The sequence below is a fragment of the Myxocyprinus asiaticus genome, chromosome 14 (genome assembly GCF_019703515.2).
Source record: "Myxocyprinus asiaticus isolate MX2 ecotype Aquarium Trade chromosome 14, UBuf_Myxa_2, whole genome shotgun sequence".
Lineage (NCBI taxonomy): Eukaryota > Metazoa > Chordata > Actinopteri > Cypriniformes > Catostomidae > Myxocyprinus > Myxocyprinus asiaticus.
The window spans coordinates 23,106,780-23,129,865 of NC_059357.1; the positions used below are offsets into that span (position 1 = coordinate 23,106,780).

Sequence of the window (23,086 nt, forward strand, 5' to 3'; positions counted from 1 at the left end):
GTAGGTGGCGCTCTAACGCATTTAAGCCCTCACATATGTGCTCCTCCATAGATATTTAGTGTAATTTTCAGTGCGCCACCCTCATTGTTTCATAAAATATTTCGGCCTCTGAGTGGACTAGAAGCTCAGTTGGTGTCATTGGAAAGCTGAGATCCTCCCTTTGCGATGATGTATTTTATTGAACATTTTATCATCAATAGTCAAAAGCATATATTTCCAATGATTTGTTTAGCATGCTTTTCCTGCTGGACTGCATATTTTGTTCTAGACATCTAAGATATAACATTGGATTATTCAGCCAAGCAAGCTCACAGACGATTAAAAAAATGGCTAATATTTTAGAAAACTGCCTAAGGTAAGAGCAGATATAAGGTTTTTAGTTATTTGGGTCTTACAGCAACAGTGATCGGCTCATAAAATTGACTTTTGTATTTGATGTCTTACAAAAATCAGAATCAGAATGAGCTTAATTGCCAAAAATTATGTCATTGTGATTCTTTTGAAAGTCTTTGAAATTGTGGTATTAGGGGAACATAATAAAATATACAGTCACATTTCTGAGAATGAAAGCTTTCATTTGAAATATGATCTGTCTATTTAAGTGCTATTTGAAAGATTTTTATATTAATATGAATATTTCTACCACATTACCTCTAGGTGGCGCTGATTTGCAACGCGGATGTTTTCATGCCTTATTTTGTTATTTTAACATAACATTCAGAAGTGACGGATATATATGCAAAGTTCAAGACTAAGCTTTCAAACGACATCCCATATGCCTGACTTATGTATCCGGAGACTTGAACATTTTAAGCATAACTTTTTTCACGACATAGCACACCTTTTGGATCCGCCGGCTGGTCCGCAGAGTAAAAGAGGTTAAGACCTCAAACTTTCAGTGTACGTGTTTATGGAAAATAGTGGTTCGGTGGAAGAAATGAGAAAACAAAGATTTGTAAAAATTAGTTCAGTCTACTCAAAAAAAAAAAACAAACAAACAAACAAACAAAAAAACAAACAAACAAATAATAATAATAATAATAATAATAATAATAACAAGAATAAGAAATATATATATATATATATATATATATATATATATATATATATATATATATATATATATATATATATATATATATAAAATACAAATAATAATTATCAAGTGAACATAGATAATCAAGTGAACATAGAAGGTGCTCTATGTTATTTATTTATTTTTCATTTTAGAGTTCTTTTTCATTCTTGCTCAAATGCCACTTCGGCTTTACATTCTATAGGATGGCCTTGTTCCATAGCACCCATTTGTTGTCATTTGTGTCTAAATAGATGACCATTGCATATAAAATAGGATAGTTTGATGAAACATAAGGTTTACTAATGTAACACATAATGTATCATTCTTGATAAACCTGTTTTGTTGTAACAAATGGTTTCAGAGTTGCTACAAAGTTGCGTGATACAGACTGTAAACAGAAGTGTCTTACACTTCTTTCAGGCAGAAAATAACTAATAGTTATACATTCTATCGTCCACTGACAATTAATGATTTGTTACTGCAAACTGTAAACGTTTTACTATCATAAAGGGAAGTTGTTGTTTTTTCTATCAAAGAGTATTCCGAAATACACCTTGAAACTTTGTTAATAAATGTTGCATCGTTTGCATTGTAGTTACGTTGCATGAGTAATAACATGCACCGCCCACGAACTTTCATTGGATAGTGACACATCTGATTTGGATTAGGAAGAAACTGATTGGCCAGGAATTCTGCTGAATAATTCATGAGCAAATGAAAAACACACATGACTCATTTTCTTTACATTTTAAACAAACACGTTAAACAACATCAGAGAAGATTATAAGGTTTATGTTTACCATGTTATATAGATACCAGTAATATTGTTGTTTATCTCGGCACAGCAGGTTTTAACCTAGTGGTGAGCGGCGTAACAGTCTGAATGTGAATATACAAGTGTTTGTGCTGCATCAGCTTACAATTGTTTCCCCTAAAGCTGCATCGTTTTAAAGTTGTTTTATCTTAATCTTAAAATTATTGCCTGAGAGATGGCATCGGTAACGACGACGGAGCCGGTTTTTAATCCTGGGACCTTGGGGTTATCAGAGTCTATAGTCCCCGCTAGCATGTTTGCTCCCGGCCGGGGATGCGGCGATGATGACGGGTCAGAGTGCTTCGAGGACGGGGAGCTGTTCAATGGCGAGACCCTGGATCACAGCATAGACTTCTGCAGCAAGGTAGGCCTCATAAGAGTCAGGCTGAATTATCGCGTTTAAATTGTATCTGAAATATCGAATTAAAATAACTATTTTAATCAAGTTATTTTTAATCACACTTCAAGATTTTACACGTATACGAGCTAGGATTATTGTGATTCTGCAACTGAGGCTATCATTAGCTAAGCAAGCTATGTTAATCTCTACAATATTTAAACATATGACGTATTGAGTATATTATATGCATCTGTAGTAGTGCAGTATACGAATATGGCTTTGGGTATTATCTATCTGTGTGCAGGTTTAGCTTTAATGTGAATTGATTAAAGGCTGCATTTCTGCATTAAAGCAAATGAATGAAAGACGGACATTATCAATAAGTGAAGAGATGACAAACTGACATTACAGTACCTGATGAAATATCAGTGCAACACAGAGGGATTTCCTTTAGATGACAGGAGATAAACAGAAAAGGAAACCAGGCAATGGCTATTACATTACTTGATAACTTTTATCCATTGTCAAAGTTTTAACAGCATCTAAAGCAGTTGAGCTCTAATCAACGTGACAAGATGTACTTTTGAGATTTTAGGTAAACATTTTATATATATATATATATATATATATATATATATATATATATATATATATATATATATATATATATATATATATATATATATATAAAATAGCAAATATTCCATGTATTCTCTCAATTGATATGAGGTTATAATAACTACATGCATTATAATTGTATATTTATTAGGGCTATACGTATTGCTATACATGTCACGATTCGATATATCAAGATACATCACGATATCATGATTGAATTTGATTCACAAGCATTCAGTTCCAGTTCATTTTAGTATATTTCAATTATAATGCCCACTTTGCTTACATATAGTATGAAATAAATTAACTTTAAACTAATGATGTCATTAATTATACAGGGGACTTTATAACTTGGTAATTACAGAATTATTCATTTTACAAATGTTATTTTTCAATTAATCATTTTGGTCATATTTTAGCTTTTTAAAAATAGACAAATTCCATGCATTCCATCAATAAATATGTTGTCTTAAAAATGCATTCATTATATTGCATATATTTATATCTACTGTTACATGTTTGTTGTTTACTTGCCTAATTTATACTGTTTACAAGCAATTACATTTGATATTTAGAACAAGTGCTAAAATGGTATGATTTCTTCGACCAGAGGCAGGGACAGAAGTGTTTTAGTCAAATGGCTTCTTACAGCATCCGTGCTACGTGTGATTAGAATTAAATGTTTCTTTTGTTGTTTTTGATCAATAACTGACTGTAAAGGATATTCAAAAAAGACATTATTCAATGACAAATGGTTTGCGTGGATCTCGTCTTTGGACTCGCATTACACGGAATGAGTCAAACCAAACTTTTACCCTCAACACGCAGTGAAAAGATCTCGATGGTGAACTTCTTCGCCACTACACTACTCAAACACTGGTGAGTGAAATCTGAAAAATTACCAGCCAGTGGCTAATCACAGACATTTAGTTGCATATTTTTTTGCACATCATAGAGAGTTGTGCATAGCATAAAAGAGCAATTTTAGGATTTTATAAATTGACTTGGGGATCGTTTAAATGGAGATCACGATTAAGTGGAAAATCAATATTTTTGCCCGGCCCTCATGCCAAATGTGTAAGTGAGGCCTAGTGTATCCACGAGAGAAACTGGTTTAGCATCTCTGACTGCACTGTGAAACACCGCTTTCAGAGTTTGCACTTAGATGACCTGCTTCGTCTTTATTGAAATGCTGGACATGAATACACAAGTAGTTGAATATTAATATTGATACATGGGTCCAAAGTATCGATACAATATCGTAAGAAGTATTGCGAAATATCGCCATTTGATTGTATCAACACAGCCCTTATATTTATGAAATAGAATTAGAAAAGTGTTGTTTAAACTAGTTTGAGATGATGTATAGCATGTCACGTAACTATTAACTTTAGTGTAGGTCTGCACAGCCACCAGTGTATTACATTGATGGATGTGGGAACCAAGACTTTTCATGAAATAGTTTTTGCAGGACAGGCCGATTTCTGCTGTGGAAGCTGCCTTCTTATCGTTCATCAACCCAGTTTTAGACTTACTGTAGATAAGGATCTGTTTTTACATGGGTAGGGCTGAACTCTTTCTGCTTTTTAGAGTAATTTGCATGATGTTCTGTCACTCCGTGTGACATTACTCCTCACAACTGCTGTAACATGCAGTAAAGTCAGGTAACCCTGTTCCCACAGTCTATTGATCTTTGTTGACCTTTGTTTACACCGTCATTAAATCAGTCTGTGAGCATGTGTGCTCTGAGGCAAGCAAAACATAGAAAGGGGTTTAAAAGCGCCTCTCATCACAAAGAAGTTAATAGTACCTTTTGAATTCATATTTTAAACCATTTATTTATGAGAGGAAGACTCAATCATATCAGTAGACACTTTATTTTGGTAACCATCCTGTAATTGTACACTTTTGCCTTCTTGGGAGACTGCAAATAGAATGTTCTACAGCGGTGTTGGTAACTTAAATGTTTTACTTTAGTGATGCATCCACACCACTAAGTGTCATAAGTCCAAGATGACTGCCGTATCGTCCAGTGCAACATAAACAGAATTACAGCTTACACCTAATAAAAAAAATAAATAAAAAAAAAGGAATTATAGAAAAAGTCTGTTGCACAATCACAAATTTTTTAACTTTGAAGTATTTTTTGTTTTTATTTCATAGTTGGCCTTGGTCAGTCCCAGTGGGGAACAGTATGACTTGTTACTACGGCAACTGCGTGAGAGGATGGACGAGGGCTGCGGGGAGACAATCTATGTTGTGGGAGTGGGTTCAGGTAAGACCATGGACACAGTAAACTTTGAGATGAGTCCTGTGAGACTTTGAGATTTTCTTTGAAACCCACCAGCATCTCTCTATCCTGCTCTCAGATGGAGGAGACTATGGTCTGAATGAGAATGATATGCAGGCATCTGTTGCAACAGTGAGGTCCATGTGTGAGCAGATAGAGGCAGATCTAATCCTTTTGAGGGAGCGTACTGAGGCTGGTGGTCAGGTCAGAGATTACCTTATTCGCCGCAGAGTGGGAGAGGCCGACTTCCTGGAGGTTAGGTGAGTGATGCCGACACTGAAAGTTGTACATTATTGAAATTAAAGGAAAAGTTCACCCAGATTTTTTTTTTCACAGTTAGACTGGAAGAAACTAGAGCCATGCATTTAAAGGATTTAAAAAGCAGAAATGTGAAGCTTGTATTTTTGTGAAAGCACTTACTTGAATTCTTCCTCTTATAATGGATATTACTCGAGCTGTAAAGTTGTTTAAATCGTAGTTTTTGCTGAGAGACCAGGGCCTGAATTTTGGCATGGGATTGTGGGTATTGTGCACAATTTTAATCATTACCGCAAGTTCTATGTTCATAATGCAGGAATCTCCCGCACACATTTATTCATGTTAACATGTACAGTAATTGAGAAGTTGTAACGAAACCAAACAGATTTACATATCAAATCAATCATTTTGTCTGTTTATAATCATAATTCCAGAGCATAGGTAGCGCATTGTCGGATATTTGCTGAACTTGGATGTATAAACCTGTTAAAGCAATATGCAAATTAAGTTATACCTTGTCTCTACAAGCGAGCGACCTGATTAAATTATCGCTCCTGTTTATGACCAGCGAAGCTGTCTACAGTGCTAGACATTGGAGCAATCTAGTTTTGCCTCATCACATTGTGCTGCTCGCTTATTTTACGGTACCTTTGACAAGATAGGCAGAAATAGCAAAAATGCTTTGTGCATAATGCTACCAAACTACTAAGCTGCAGCGTAAAGAGAATCACTTAAAACAGACAACTTCACAAACACCTGCTACATCTCTAATCTCCATCTCTCTAGAGTTTCATCTGACCTATACAGGTATTTTCTCTGCTATGAGACTCAATCAATTTTAATTTTATAATTAGGCCAATGTACTGATTTACATAATATTATTGATAATATAATATTCATACATAATATTCCAAATATTTTATCTTTAACATTATCTGTTTTCATTAAACATCAGAACTGATGTAGATGCAAGTTCCCCTCTTTCAGTATTTTATCTGTTAACATTTTCTTCTTTGGATTTTTCTCCCTAATTTGGAATGCCCAATTCCTGATGTGCTTTTAAGTCCTCGTGGTCGCGTAGTGATTTGCCTTAATCCGGGTGGCGGAGGACGAATCCCAGTTGCCTCCACGTCTGAGATCTTCAACCCGCGCATCTTATCACGTGGCTTGTTGAGTGCTTTGCTACGGAGACATAGCACGTGTGGAGGCTTCACGCCATCCACTGCGGCATCCACGCTCAACTCACCACGCGCCCCACCGAGAACAAACCACATTATAGCGATCACGAGGAGGTTACCCCATGTGACTCTACCGTCCCTAGCAACCGGGCCAATTTGGTTGCTTAGGAAGCCTGGCTGGAGTCACTCAGCACGCCCTGAGATTCGAACTAGCGAACTCCAGGGGTGGTAGCCAGCGTCTTTTACTACTGAGCTACCCAGGCCCCATCTGTTAACATTTTCAGTACATTTTGTCAACTTTAAACTGGTGAGAACCGACTTGAACTCTTAAAGGGATAGTTGACCCAAAGATGAAAATTGTCATCGCTTGCTTACCTCAAACGTGTATGACTTTTATCCGTGGAACTCAAAAGGAGACGTTAGGCAGAATGTTAGTCTTAGTCACCATTTACTTTCATTGTATGGAAAAAAAGGTTAATTGTGACTGGGAACAACATTGTGTTTGAGATCTTCTGTGTTCCACAGAGAAATTCATATGTGCTTGGAACAACATGAGGTCAAGTAGTCATGACACAATTTTTATTTTGAATTAACTATCCTTTTTATCTTCCTGTTTTTGTTAAAGGTTCACCCAAACATTTTAATTCAGCCATTGTTTTCTTACCCCAGTGTTGTTAAACTCATTTGACTTTCTTTTTTGGTACACAAGGAGAGAAACTTTGAAAAATTGTTGTGCTCACTGATGTCATACAATAGCAGTTTGTGATGACCACCTCTTCAAGCTTTAAAAGGATGCAAAAGTATTATTCAAAAGTCTAATAAATTGTTCAATGAGACTCATGCCATGTTCTGAAGGCAATGATAAACAAACCAAAATCTAATTTATTACTTAGTGAAAATCTTCACAGACTTTAATCTGACTTCACTTTAAGTTGCTGAAGTTTAAAGTCTCAAAACTAAATTTTCTCTGGCTGTATTCTCTAACTTGCCCATATCTCTCTAACACCTGGTTCACCACTTGCGGGTGAAGTCTCCATTCTCCGTACAGCAAATCCGCTCCTGTGTTTATTTTGCCTGGGACATGCGTCGTGCGTAATTAATAAGCGTGCACTGCTTCACACAATCAGTTTCTGTGCTAGGATGTGCAGTTGAGTGGAGTGTGTGTCTCTTGGAAATTTATATATTAATTTTAGCCACAGGAAGTGGGGAAAATCATTAGTATAGTTTCAGGAAGTGAAATTTTTTTTTGCATAAAAATGTTTTTAATGCATAAATCAACTATTAATAGCAGAAATTAACATTTCTTTAGAGTAGCAGGGTAATTTGTTGTAATTATCTTCCAACCACTAGTGGTCGGTCTGTTGACATAGAAAGTGATGGGAACAGGAATTAGGCAATCTTATAAAGGTTAATTGTTTGCTGTGAATACCCAAGTAAAAGGTCCAGTGCAATTGATGGAGTCTCTTATTGCCACTAAAAACTCTACAATTTCCCAGCCCTTAAATGAGTCATTAGGCCCTTTCCCACCTACGGTCCTGGTACTTTTCCCTAAATAACTTTCTAGATGAGAACTCTTACAAGGAACGGCACACCTGAGGATACTTTTCCCGTTTTGCATTCGCACTCAAAAAATTAATCCCAGTAGTGATGACATCTAGGACCGTCCATTTTTCTTGTGACATTGTTTACACGCACAATTCAATGGCAACCACAACAACAAAATCGACAGAGGATGCCAGGATCCGAGCTACACTTTTGTTAGGGCTGTTTTACATGAACTTTGGCTGCATCGGAAAAAAATAGGCAGCTGCCTAATCAGTTAAATGACAGCGTTTTTGAATTAATGGAACTTTTAAGGAAACTGGCCTCGGAACAGTTTAAAAAGCACCTTATAAAGTCTTTAAAGAAGCTTTTTACCTTTTATGACAGTTTCAAGTAACCATCCTGCACTACTAACTCATTATGGTCTCTCTCTCTCTCTCTCTCTCTCTCTCTCTCTCAGGGTGGCTGTAGTGGGGAATGTGGATGCAGGTAAGAGCACTCTCCTGGGTGTGCTGACTCATGGAGAGTTGGATAATGGCCGTGGCTTTGCACGACAGAAGCTCTTTAGGCACAAGCATGAAATGGAGAGTGGACGTACCAGCAGTGTTGGCAATGACATCCTGGGATTCGATCAAGAGGGCCAGGTGGTCAACAAACCCGACAGTCATGGGGGCAGTCTGGACTGGACCAAGATCTGCGAGAAGTCTTCTAAAGTCATCACCTTTATTGACCTTGCTGGCCATGAGAAATACCTGAAGACCACCGTGTTTGGAATGACTGGTCATCTGCCTGATTTCTGTATGCTTATGGTAAGAAGGGAGACATGCAGTCAAATTTTAAGAAACATAGTGAGCTGTCTACATAGGCAGCTACCATCTAAGGCAGCATCCTAACCTAAATTGAAAGCTCATAAAGGAATGATTTGAAACGCTCCTCATGGGTTGCAACTCCATTAACCATCACTCATGTCACATGACGTGGTTAGCACTGCTTGTGTACTGAATAAAATATTTATAGACATTTTTCCTCAACTTCATCCACCACCTTGGATGAAAATAGGATTGCCTTATCCACAAAGATACATAAGATTCTGCCTTTTAGCCAAAAGGAGGTACAGAAGGCAACACAATTTTGCTGCCTACTATTTGAAAGCCTAAAAATGTTGCAGATGTGGACTGCTCATGCAAGAGTTTAAGTCTCTGTATTTATGTGGACTAATGATTCTTGAACATTTAGATACTGAGACCTTCATATCTTTTCTCTTTCTATCTCAGATTGGAAGTAATGCAGGAATTGTAGGCATGACCAAAGAACACCTCGGCTTGGCATTAGCCCTCAATGTTCCTGTCTTTGTGGTGGTCACCAAGATTGACATGTGTCCAGCTAATATTCTTCAAGGTGAAACATGTATTTGCAGATATGATAAATGTTAAATTCTTTTATGTACTGACCAAAAAATAATGGAAAGAATACTTAAGAAAGGTGTTCATCTTTCAGAGACCTTGAAGCTCCTGCAGAAAATCTTAAAGTCTCCAGGCTGCAGAAAGATTCCTGTGCTAGTTCAGAACAAAGATGATGTCATTGTCACAGCATCCAACTTTAGTTCGGAGAGGTAATGCTGTACAGTACATGCTTCTCTTTGCTAACCTGCCAACATTGAACCCTTGTACGTGAAATGACCTCCATTTTGAATCCTTTGTGGTGCAGTACTATGAACCCATCTTTAGTCTCCAAACCCATGTGTATATTTGTTTGTTTTGTAGAATATGTCCCATCTTCCAGATCTCTAACGTCTCAGGAGAGAACATGGATCTTCTCAAGATGTTCCTGAACCTGCTCACCTCCAGAAGCTCTTTTAAAGACCACGAGCCTGCTGAGTTCCAGATAGATGACACCTATTCAGTACCAGTAAGCAAGATGTCTGTCTCTCCCTCTATTGATACCTTTTATATCTCTCCCCTTTCTCAACAGTCTGATCTGTATGACAGGGAGTAGGGACAGTAGTGTCTGGGACCACATTACGTGGGCTGATTCGGCTGAATGACACCTTGCTTCTCGGACCAGACCCCTTGGGCGCTTTCCTCCCCATCACTGTCAAGTCCATTCACCGCAAGAGGATGCCTGTAAAAGAGGTCCGTGGTGGACAGACTGCCTCCTTTGCTCTGAAAAAGGTAGGTGGTAATGCGGTTTTAAACTTTTATTTCTGTTCTGTAAATAACTTGATAAAAAACCTGATATTATTTGTTGCTGGAACACCTGGATTGAACTGGCCACATTTAAATTACAAGCCGGTTCCTTAAAGTCAACATAACATCAAAATTTACCTTATTTACTCTTAATGGACGTTCCCTGGTCTTGTGCATGTTATTCCAAATAAAGTATATTGGTAACACTTTACAATATGGTTCCATTCGTTAACATTAGGTACCATGAACAAACAATTAACAATATATTGTTTACCACATTTATTAATCTTTGTTAAAGGTGCTATATGTAAGATTGACAACAAGCGTTTGAAATGGGTACTGCAGTCCAAATTCAAAATATTGGAGAGTTGTCTGCCCTGCCCCAGACACGAAGCTCATGCGTGTTGCCAGAATTATCCAACTCAGCATCCGTTTTGAAGGATTTCTGGGCTTTAAGCTGTCTCCATCTTCCAAAGGCATCTCCAATATTTATCCTTGTTTTTCTACACCTCTGGTCATGGTGGTTTTTTGACGGATGGTGAGACTTTTTAGGTCGGATGGAATCTGTTATCTCTGATCCAGTTTGTTTGCTGGCTTCCATGGCTGCAGCACGCAGTGTTGTTTGCCTGCAAACTTGTTCAAATCTGGCAACCCGGTGGTGTCTAATTACTATTGGTGAGTGGGCAGTGGGTGGGATCACACAGGCTAAAACATAAACAGAAATTCTGGCCCAGAATGGAAATTTCAAAGTAGAATATACTGGCTGTAGCATTGTTGTCGGAGAAGCCAGTATCTCAACTTAGCATGTTTCCTAATTCTTTAATGACATATTACGGCCATTTTATGGTTTAGTACAGTAAAAATATTACATATAGCACCTTTAATGTTAGGTAATAAAAATAAAAATTGGTTAGTTCAGGTTAGTACATTAACTAATGTTAACAAATACAAACATTTATTACTATATGTTGAAATTAACATTAACCAAGATTAATAAATTCTGTAAAAGTATTGTTCATTGTTAGTTCATGTTAACTAATGTTGTTAAAGGTAAAGTACGTAATTTCTATGCTATTACTGGCACCAAACAAAATTACAAAAATAAAGCATGTTTTAAAAAAAAACTTTGCCAACACCCCTTAGACTCATCACGCCCTTTCGCACAGTCTGATTTCCTGTGAACAAATAGGCCATACTAAATGAAAGGTGATAAACGTTTAACAACATGATACCAAGACCACTATAATATATACACACCGGACAGAAAGAGTCGCAGAGGAATTGGGTCATCCAATAACATCGCCAGATTGAACGGCAGCTGGGTGTGCGGTGCAGGGGATCCAGCACACGAGGTAGGATGGTTCTTCTAGCAACTAGTAAGCATTACAATACATATTCCGAGTATCTAAACTCTACAGTAATGAGGTAACTTGTGAGGCAATACCTTGAGTGTAGCTTACCTGTCAAGAAGCAACTTTGGCAAGTTTGGCATCTACATTGAACCCCAAAAAGTTTCTCAAAGTCCTCCACCTTGTAAATGGGATGCCAATGTTCACTCTAGTTTTACTCCAGTTTCTGTCTGTCTTTTAGCAAGTCTTTGAATTTTGGCCAAGCTAAATATCTTTTCCTCTGTACACATCTGCCATGGATGTTCATATTCCCCCTGCTGAGCAGCTTACTACAAGTAGCCACGCCCCAAACTCGCGCTATAGGTTGAGCTAGAAAGGGATGGGTGTGGCTGAGCGGGCGGCTCAAAATATAAACATTATGTTTTGATAGTGCCTGGGAGGCTCAATGTTTATTCTTTTGGTGGAGGTAAACCCATGAATGGCTTACTTATAGTTGTCAATGAACAATAAACTGAGATAGTATGTAGAACGTATTTTGAAAAAAAAAAAAAAAAGAAGAAAAGGTTACATACTTTAATGTGAATGAATGGAAGCTTATTGTAAAGTGTTACCAGTATGTTTGTCTTTTGTAATTTTAATGAATCAAAATGTAATAACTTGCTCTGTTTCTGAAGCGACTTATCGGTTGACATCATTAATCCCACTTACTTTTTACTCCCACTTACCTCCTCTTCTTCTACCATCTTGCTCCATTTTGATATGTAATGCCCACTTTTTACAAACCAATCAATGCATTATGGATAAAATTACAACCTGCCTTTTTTCATTGAATATTCTGTTTCAGAAAAAAAAGACAAATTACGGATTTAAAATAGGTTGCAAACAACATAGTTTACTTTAATCAGTCAGGTTGAACCATTTATGCCTTGCTATTCGTTTCAGTAACTTTTCCTCCTTATTACTCTCTTTTTCAGATAAAACGCTCCTCAATAAGGAAGGGCATGGTCATGGTGTCACCAAGATTAAACCCACAAGCATATTGGGAGTTTGAGGCAGAGATACTAGTTTTACACCACCCGACGACCATCTCCCCTAGATATCAAGCCATGGGTGAGATGCAAACACTCTCTGTGTGTATTGTGAACGTAATCAAAATGTAGTAGATTCCAAACATATCTTACGAGATCTTTCTCACCATTTCTCTCGCTTGTCTCTTCCTTTGCACAGTGCACTGCGGCAGCATCAGGCAGACAGCCACTATACTGTCTATGACCAGAGACTGCTTACGTACAGGAGACAAAGCCACTGTACACTTTCGCTTTATTAAAACTCCAGAGTACCTGCACATAGACCAGAGGCTAGTCTTCAGAGAGGGGAGGACTAAGGCTGTGGGCACCATCACCAAGGTCAGCTTCACGAGGTCTAAGTGGGTGTAGGTTGCAGTGTTTTTGTAGAGGTTTCTAAGTGGATGAGGATTATTAAATGGATGTTGGCATAATTATTAATCATAATTATTTTGCTAGTCTAGTTACAGAGTTTATCTCTAGAATACTTTGTGATTAGTCAATCACTGCATTTTGCAGTCATATTTTTTTTATATAATGACCGCTTAAAGGAATATTCAGGGTTTAATACAAGTTAAGCTTTGGCTACCACCCCTGGATTTCGCTAGTTTGAATTCCAGGGTGTGCTGAGTGACTCCAGCCAGGTCTCCTAAGCAGCCAATAGGGAGGGTAGAGTCACATGGGTAAACTCCTCGTGGTCGCTATAATGTGGTTAGTTCTCGGTGGGCGCGTGGATGCTGCGGTGGATGGCGTGAAGCCTCCACAGGCGCTATGTCTCCGTGGCAATACGCTCAACAAGCCACGTGATAAGATGCGCGGGTTGATGGTCTCAGACGCGGAGGTAACTGGGATTCATCCTCCGCCACCCGGATTGAGGCGAGTCACTACGCGACCACAAGGACTTAAAAGCGCATTGGGCATTCCAAATTGGGTGAAAAAGGGGAAAAAAATCCACACACACACACACACACACACAAAAATACAAGTTAAGCTCAATCGACAGCATTTGTGGTATAATATTTAATACCACAAAATTAATATTGACTTGCCCCCCTTTCTTTAAAAAAAGCAAAAATGTGGGTTCCAGTGAGACACTTACAATGATGTGGGGCCAGTCCGTAAACATTAAAATACTCACTGTTTAAAAAGTATAGCACAAGATGTAGACAGTGTGCCTGTTGACATGATTTTAGTTTGATAAAATCGCTTGCTAACCTTTTCTGTGTAAAGTTAAAGCCAATTTTACAACTTCGTGGCCATGACAATATGTCAACAAACCCTAAAATGACTCTACAAATTACAATTTAAATGACTTCACAGCTAAAATAATACATAAGAGTTTTAACAGAAGAATGTAAGTGCTTTAATAAAATTATAAGCATCACATTTATGCCTTTTTAAACCCTCCAAAAATTGGCCTCATCCACTTCCATTGTAAGTGCCTCACTGACCTTTTTTTTTTTTTTTTTTTTAAAGAAAAGGAGGGACGAAATTATTTTTGCAGCAATCAACATTATCACAAATGCTGTCGATTGAGCTTAACTTGTATTGAACCCAGAATATTCCTTTAATGGTGTTGGACCGTTGTCCTTGGCAAATGATCTCCTACACTGTGCTAGCTTCATGTCTCTCACAGCACTCTGTGGTCTTTTTCTTCTTACTAATTAAAATTAACTCAAATCAATATTTCATGTCCATTTATTTACTTCATTGGTAAGCAAGCAAATGACTCCACTTCGGGGTCCTGTCAGGGTTTATTACATAATAATGATCAACTGACTGTACATTATCCCTTATTTGACTTGTTTAAACCAATTTGATCACTTTTGTTCTCTTCAATTGTAGTTGCTCCTATCAACAAATAATCAACCGTCAAACTCCAAACCTCCACATATCAAGATGCAGTCAACAAAAAAAGCCCCAGCAAGGAGAGAGGATGGTGTGGCACCAATCAATGAGGAAACCACAACCACAGGAGCACCAGGGACTCAGCACAATGCACCACAACAGGTAAGACGACAAGAGATAAGGAGGGTACAGAATGTAAAGAAAATAAAGGGGGATTTAGGATGAACTTTAGATGTATAAGTATTGGCAGTTTCTCTTTCTGCTGAAGTTTTACTGATGTGCACATCTCTCCGATCTAATCACTTTCTATCACTTTTTCCATTACACTCCCAACCATTTAATTTTTCTTCTGATTCTCACATTCAATATTTCATGTTCTTCACCTGCATCCTGCCCTTACGTTTCTTTAATCTCCTTTTCAACTTGATTTTGTCCTACCCCTTTTTCACTTACCCACACATTTTGCTTTCATTTACCTTTCTCTTTCACACTTTTAACCGCTTCAGACAGAGGTGGAGGAAGACCCTCAAAATAATGTGGGCAACAAAGAGAACAAGGTAAAAGGCAACCATTTCAGATGATTCACGAGACTGTCAGTTATCCCCCTCATAGGAATTGTGATGTTTTTATAAGACTTGGTTATGTGTATCTCACATTTGACCTAAGACTGTTGTTTTGACGCATTAAAAAATAGAGCAGTCAAAATTAACACGCTAATGCTTGAAATTAATAAAAAATGTTTAATGCGTTATTTTTTCTCTAAAACGATTAACGCATTTAACAATTTTCACATTAGATTCTGACATTTTATTCAGCTCCGTGTGAGTTCTGAACACTGGTTAGAACAGGGTGGAAACTTTTGATGTGTTCGGGGTTATTACACGTGTAGTGCTTCTGTATTACTGGGCAAATCGAATGAAGTATCATTTGTGCGCACAGTGCCAGCGCTCAGAGCAAAACAAGACATTCTCTGAAGCGGTTTTAATGTGGAGTTCAAAAGGGTGCCAATCATGTAAATGCAGTTTCACGATTACTGTAGCAAACTGGATAGCCACAATTAATATTGTGGAGGATGAGAGTTTAAGAAATTGAATGCCAATTGCTATGAATATGCAAACTACAGGGACTAGTTCTTTCATTTAGTCAACCTTCCACTTAGACTTTGGGAAACGTTTGTTACTTGAATTGGTGCCATTTTACTGCATTCCTATCTCTATACTGTGGAATACTTTTTTTAGGAAATGTTAATAAAAAATGGTTGCATATTGCTTTGTTTTCTTTTCTGCATTTTTGACTGGAAAAGTAGAAGATAGAAAAAATTGCGATTTTAAATATTTTAATCGACTGACAGCACAATGGAAAAAGACATGGCATAAGGATAGTATGATGCATCTTTTACCCAAATTTACTGTGGCATGCAAATAAATAACGCTTGTAACCACAATTTCATTTTCGAGAGGGTGTGTGTGTTTAATACTTGCTGAATTATGCAACAGTCAGAGGCATCGAAGTTAACAGTTCAAAATTTTTCTTTTTGTGGAATCTGGCATTATATTTACATTTATGCATTTGGCAGACGCTTTTATCCAAAGCGACTTACAGTGCCCTTATTACAGGGACAATCCCCCTGGAGCAACCTGGAGTTAAGTGCCTTGCTCAAGGACACAATGGTGGTGGCTGTAGGGATTGAACCAACAACCTTCCACTTACCAGTTCAGTGCTTTAGTGGTGTAGCTCCTAATTAGTTATTACTTAAAGGATTAGTTCACCCAAAAATTTTAATTCAGTCATCGTTTACTCACCCCTATGTTGTTATAACCCTGTGACGAGGAGGGCGGGGCCGTGAGTCTGTACGACCGGCCCCCAATCGGGCTAATCAGCCGAGGAGAGGGATAAGGCCAAGCCAGATGCGGCAGTTCAGGAGAGAGAGCCACATGCAGCTGCCGTGTGTGTGTGTGTTTGTTTGTGTCTTTTTGTTTCATTAAATATTACTTTGTTCAACCTTGCCCATTTTAATCATGTTACAAACCCCATTTTACTTTCTTTTTCTTAACACACTTTCTGCTCAGTGATGTCATACAATGGCAGTTTATGGTGACCACCTCTTCAAGCTTCATAAGGTATATTAATATAATTCATAAGTCTAATAAATTATTGTATGCAACTCATGTATTGTTTGGAAGGTATAAGATAAGATTTGGTGAGAAACAAACTGAAATCTAATGTATTATTAAGTGAAACTCTTGTCCGACCGCTGATCTCCTGTGCTTGTCATGAGACAGCCTACACGCCAACTTTAAAAGTTCTTGCACGAGAGCAGTAGTTACGCTGCTTATGAGGTGGGTCGTGAGAAAACTCTGTTTCGCTTCAACAGGACCACCAGTGATATTAACAACAGAAAACACAACATAGCTGACATGTTTCAACCGGAGCGAGGAGTTCTAAAGCTCATGTGCTACTATCTCGTGAACGCGCACAAGAGATCAACGGTCGGTCTAGAGTTTCAATTAATAATACATTCGATTTTGCTTGGTTTCTGACCAAATGTTATTGTATTCCTTCAGAACAAGACATGAGTCACATACAATAATTTATTAGACTTCCGAATTATACTTTTGTGTCCTTTTGAAGCTTGAAGAGGTGGTCACCATAAATTGTCATTGTATGACATCACTGAGCACAACATTTATTCACAATTTATCCCTTTGTGTTTAGAAAAAGAAAGTCATATGGGGTTATAACAACACAGGGGTGAGTAAACTGACTGAATTTTCATTTTTGGGTGAACTATCCCTTGGTGTTACTGAAAAATATCAGGATCAAGTGTACAGTTTTAACATCAACAAACATCTTATAACTTTACTCTTTTCTTCTTAAGCCAAAGTCTGGAGGCAGAAGACGAGGGGGTCAGCGGCATAAAGGAAAACCTCAAGGCAACGCCACAGTAGCCCTTGCTGGTGCGGTAGGAGGCTGCTAAACTCCCCTCTCTTAAAGAGTTCTATACAGCCGAACAGTCCAGTATGCCCTACATGTTTCACTCATGCCTTTTACCTGCCCATATGGACCATCCCACCTCCATGATAAGAGAAAGGAGTTCACAGAGCCAACATGCACATTGTTTTGTGAATTTTAACTTATTAAGATGCGTTTTTGTTCTTAGACTGTATATACCGTAGATATTGAGAATATAGGACAGACATACTGCATGGTGGTTCTGTTTTGGCTGTAAATGTCACCTTAAAGTTTCCAACTTGCTAAATGACTCATTCTTATCACATTTTAAGAGAATCCAGTTGGAAAAACTCTTAAGTAGCTAACTGTTTTAAGGGGACTATTAACAAGCCTCATCACACATGCGTTTCATTCAAATCAACATTCCGGTGTGGACCTTGACAATAAGAACTGAAGAATTCCTGATATTTTCAGTAGGTGTAATGGCCTGGATTCATTGGGGTCTTTAAGACACTGTGACTGCAAAGTCTGTTGGCAGCTACTTTTGTTTGATATGCAAATTGGCAATAGAAAATACGTAATATTGCTAATTACTTCATATATTACAGTCTATTTGCAGTGCTCCAAAATCCTGTCAAGTTGAGCAAATCATCCTGACAGACTTTGCTTCAATGCTGGGAACACATTTAAAATGTAAAATAGAATATTAAGCTAATGAGAGATTGGGGGGGGGGGTGTTACAGGTTGGCATTACAGATTGTAGATCTTGGATATCAGAGATTTGAAAGTAAAAAAAAAAAAAAAGAAAAAAAAAATGAACATTTTCTGTATGATTCTTCTTATGGAATCTTAACAAAACAGAGTGCCAGTAGTTAAGTTTTGTTCATTAATATGGAGAGAAGTTGGGCTACATGCAAAATTTTGTGAATCAAGTTGTTTTTATTTTCTGGCAGTCCTCCAGATCAATGTAAATTAGTTTAAAATTGGTTTAATATTAGCTGAGCTTTAGTAATCACACCCTTTCGGACCATTTTCTCCTTTTACATGTTGTGAAACTAATATAAAAATAAACTGATGTTGACACTTTCAGAAGTTTGTGATTCCCTCTCTTCTGGTCTGTCTGTTTTTGAGAGTTTGATCTACAAGTTTCACTTGATTGTAGTCTTGTCTATATAATTAGTTTTTATGTTTTATTTAGGCCTGTCAATCAATACATTTTTTTAATTGAATTAATTCAGATATGCCGATTAATCACAATTAACATTTGCTGAGAAAGGCCCCCAATAATTTAATATTAAAAAATTTAAATAATAATTGTATAATACAAAAAATTATAAATCAGATAATTCAAATACATTAATTCGTCTTCCAGAATAATATATTATTCTGGAAGTTGAGTAACACACTGATTAGACAATACAAAAAGTGGCTTAAGTCAATATATTTGTTTAATTTCCATATTATTGAACATAAGCCTATTGCTGGCAATTGGTTAGAGGCTAACTTTAGGGCTGTTCTCACAGGACATAATCTTGCATCTGTGCTATTTTTGTTGGTCTATGTACACATGCGTCAGACAGATGCTTTTGGAGCATCTCACTTTGGTTACATCTCGTGACCATAAAAGCTGAATTTTCCGGACGCTGTGTCAAGTTTAAAGTAGTTTTTAAAAAACTTTACAAAATGTGTCTCAAGACCCCTATATTCTGATGCGCTCTGTCCAGCTGTATTTAAAATGGAAGAACACATCCTATGAGGCGCTTTTTACTCGTTTTATGCTACCAGTTCTCGGTCAGTGAGATTCGGCGAGGTGTGCTGACTGCCCCCTGCCGACTGTGGGTCACAAAAACATGAAGGTGGTACTTCAAGCTTGAAGCTTCAAACATCCTCTGATGGTGCGAAATTCCTTGTTTTTAACTAATGGGTCAGGGGCATGATTAATAGTATATAATCCTTAAACCAATAGCCCAAATTAGAAATGTACAAATATTAAATATATTTATACCATTATTTTAGTTGGTTTTGCACATATAAAAGACAAAAATGCAAGAAATTTTACAGATATAGAGATTTATTTACGTATACATAATCAGTATATATGGATATGATCAAAAGCCCTGTGAGTTAGTCACGCTAAAACAATACAGACTTTTTTGGTCAATGTCAACCAATCACAAGAACTAGAAAATGGATCCTTTCTGTCGTGTGCCACAGTAGGTTCTTGTAGAAGAGGCACAGAAGGCCTTTCTACATCATTCTGACTGAGTTGCAAAGCCTGCAGTTCAACGTGACCCATTATGACTTGTGTAGACTGCAATGCAACTCACAGCTAAAGACTCAGCCATTACGATACCTTCATGTAATTTACATTTCAAAAAGGTAAATACTAGTTTTCGCTTCTTTATACTTTAAACAGTTCATAAGTAATAGCAAAATATGTGACACGAAGCCGATTTATTATTACACCACCAACAAGTAATCATTGACATCCTTCAAAGCTCCGACGGAGGCAGATTCAATCAAGTGTTTTTAATGACTGCAGTCCAAACTACACACTTAAGCAGTGAGAGTTCTGCTTGGAAACATGAGAGAAAGAGATCTTATTATATCTTGTTTTTGTACAGTCACGCTAAAATATAAAAAAAGGAGATGGCTGCAGAGATTAATTCAGTTATTTTAAAATCCTTTAAAAAGGTTTCAATAGTTTGATATAGCAAAGCTTGATATTGAAAATGTTTGTTTGGCTAAACGTAGTGATTTAATCTCCGATTGTACATGCCCAATATAAACAAAGGGAAAGGTGATCATTCACACAGTCTTCTGAAGCATCAGTTTCTTTTATTCCAGGAGTCTTTCCCACTAACTGCCATTGAGTAATTGAACAAAAGTGTGCAAATCAAACATTCTTTCATGATCACTGTAATCATGCCCAAAATGGTGCAACATTTATCTTTCTAGGAGAAAAAGGAAGTGCGTGCAGGCATACCACACAATGGCCCTTTCCGTAGTTTGATACTGAGTAAACTCTTGGCACAGGAAGCATGGGACTCCTTTGTACAGACAGTTGTTTGTTCAGTGTCACCTCTGTGGTGTAAGTCAAATCGAAAACATTGTGAGGAAACACACAAGCACAATTTTAACGTGATATTAAGCTGTACGTGAAATAAACATGAATTTTCGTATCTGGTCCTGTTTTCCTGCATATGGTTTATACAGGAGAGTGTGGTTTGGCTATATGTTTGGCTCACGGGCTACGGGAGAGAGTCATGGTTTATCCGTCGATATCCCAGCTGAACAGGTGATGTTTCACCAACATGTCCTGAACACCCTCCTTCAGAGGCCTCTGCTCTTTCTCCTGGAAAAAGATCAGAGTGGGGTAAAGTGAGACCTTCAGTAATGTGCCTTCGCAGTCGGCAATAACAATGATTAAACAACACTCTCAATTACCTCCAGTGGCACATTAATAAAAACAGCTGTGCTCAGCATTCCTAATGATTTTCAAGACTACCGTAATGTAATTAAACATGGCATTCTATCAGTGCTTGAGAGCAGTCAACCCATGCAGTTCACTATTGAGAACCATGATGCACTAACAATGTACTTAAATGTCAGAGCAGAAATTCCTCTATGAGCCAACATCAGTGTTAATCAGTGTTTCAAGTGAATGTGCGGTCACTCTGGAAACCTGTAACACCAGGCAATGCCTCGCAATACTTCTTACAGTTCACATCAAAGAATTGTATTAGTAGCATGATGCGTACATCCAAACTGCTGAGGTTTTTCCTTAGTATGTACTCCACATTTCAAAAGTTTGAAATAAATTGGTGCTTCTTTTCACCAAGGATGCTTTAAATTGATAAAGAATTGCAGTAAAGACATTTATGTTACAAATGACTATTTTGGTTTAAATAATTGCTGTATTCTTCAAACTTTGTTAATCCAGAAATCCTCTACTTGCAGCAATGACACCTTAGCCGTTCTAACAGTCAGTTTAAAAGCCCCTAAAAATAATAGTTTTTTTAAAATAGTTGATGTAAAACAGTTATTTCAAACTGTAATAATTTGCAATGTTATTTGCAGTATTTTATTATCAATTTAATGCATCCTTGGTGAACAGAAGCATTAATTTATTTCAAAAACAAAAATGTCTTAGTGATTTCAAATGTTTGAACAGTAATTCGTAAGTACTGTGATAATATTGTATTGTGAAATACCTGCCAATTCCTACACAGAGTTAAAACAGTAACTTGTATAGCAGGAAGTGTTTGTGAGGGAAATGTATTCCAGAAAAAGGCATCTGAAAATTCAGCATTAAGACCTATTCACACCAAGTCCGTATTTTCGGCACAACATGTTTTTTTTTACAAAATGATGTATCTTTATGAACCTTTGAACACAGATTATGAAAGTTTGTACTGCTATAATAAACTGTTGAGATGCTGAACACCGCCCCCCCCCCCAATAAGATATTAGCTTATGGGTCAAGTGATCCTGATATTGTTGGTCTCAGTCTTCAAGGAACTATGACTAAAACAAGTAAAACAAAAAGAAGTGATATGGAAAGCAACTGCAGACAAAATGGAAATAAATTAATATTTTTATCACACTAATACTGTCCTTTCATAGCTCCATTTCACAAGAGTATCATCATGTAAGGCTGGGCGATTTTTTTCAATTATATCGATTAATTCGAATGTAAATTTATTACACGATTTTTATTTGAAAAAAAATTGAGGAATCAAAGTTTTGCATAAAACCACCACTCCTTTCACCATGATGATTCAGATAGATCACTAATTATTGCTTTGATCTGTGACATGTTTCAAGTGTACTGCACGTATAGCAAACATTCGGGAAGTGACCATTTTGACAAATTTTGCGAAATGAATTGAAATGATAAAATCATTTCATACTGCTGCGCTGCTCAGCGTGTACCGCTAGAGGGCACCATGTGCCCTGGACTCTATCGGCAGCGGTTCATAATTATACATACAAATTGTTTGATATATAATGAGTACTTTAGATAAACTTGATCATTTCTAGATACTGATTTCTAGATAGACTTAGTTCAGATCAAATTAACTACATTGGCTAAGAAGTATTTTGCAGCTTTCTTTTTTATAATACTATTATTTCTGAACAGCTGGGTTATTTTAATAAATTAGATTTTAATTTATTTTACATTTACACTATGTTTCCAACTTCCTGCGTGGTGCACTTTTCTTTTGTGCATTGTTCTTGCACACCTATGTTTCCTATAATAAAAATAACTTTGATTTCTCTAACCAGATTGCCTTGCATTCTAATAAAGAACATGTTATTTGAATCATGTTAGTTACTTTTTAGTTGAGTACATTTAAAAGTTGAAAAATCTAACCGTAAATCTTCCTTAAGTTTGAAAAAAAAAAACAAAACAAAAAAAAAACAATTAAATAAAACAATTTTTTTTTTTTTTTTTTTTGCCCATATCACCCAGCCCTAACATCACGTCAGATACATTTCAGCAAAGAGTACTTCTTCAAGTGACTGAATCTGTACTGAAAGAGTAAATTTCATTTTCATTCAGATA

At 37.1% G+C, this 23,086-nt stretch overlaps 2 protein-coding genes across 4 annotated transcripts in view; one reads left to right on the forward strand and one right to left on the reverse strand.

Moving 5' to 3' along the window:
* The first annotated feature begins 1,795 nt into the window (after positions 1 to 1,795).
* Positions 1,796 to 18,609, forward strand: LOC127452286 (GTP-binding protein 1-like). Of its 2 annotated transcripts, XM_051717645.1 has the most exons (13): positions 1,796 to 2,256; positions 5,014 to 5,125; positions 5,220 to 5,400; positions 8,579 to 8,927; positions 9,393 to 9,516; positions 9,616 to 9,730; positions 9,882 to 10,026; positions 10,107 to 10,289; positions 12,628 to 12,763; positions 12,881 to 13,059; positions 14,563 to 14,727; positions 15,072 to 15,122; positions 17,444 to 18,609. In XM_051717645.1, the coding sequence occupies exons 1-13, from the start codon at positions 2,068 to 2,070 to the stop codon at positions 17,540 to 17,542; spliced, it is 2,028 nt and encodes a 675-aa protein (XP_051573605.1). In that variant the 5' UTR covers positions 1,796 to 2,067; the 3' UTR covers positions 17,543 to 18,609. The 2 variants fall into 2 exon arrangements, with proteins under 2 accessions (XP_051573605.1, XP_051573606.1); XM_051717646.1 differs by lacking the exon at positions 15,072 to 15,122.
* A 961-nt stretch (positions 18,610 to 19,570) lies between these two features.
* LOC127452285 (small G protein signaling modulator 3-like) overlaps positions 19,571 to 23,086 on the reverse strand; it is a 37,007-nt gene continuing 33,491 nt past the window's right edge. For both annotated transcript variants that reach the window (XM_051717643.1, XM_051717644.1), the window contains one exon: positions 19,571 to 20,872. In XM_051717643.1, the coding sequence (XP_051573603.1) occupies positions 20,789 to 20,872 (84 nt within the window). In that variant the 3' untranslated portion in view covers positions 19,571 to 20,788. The remainder of the gene's footprint in view (positions 20,873 to 23,086) is intronic.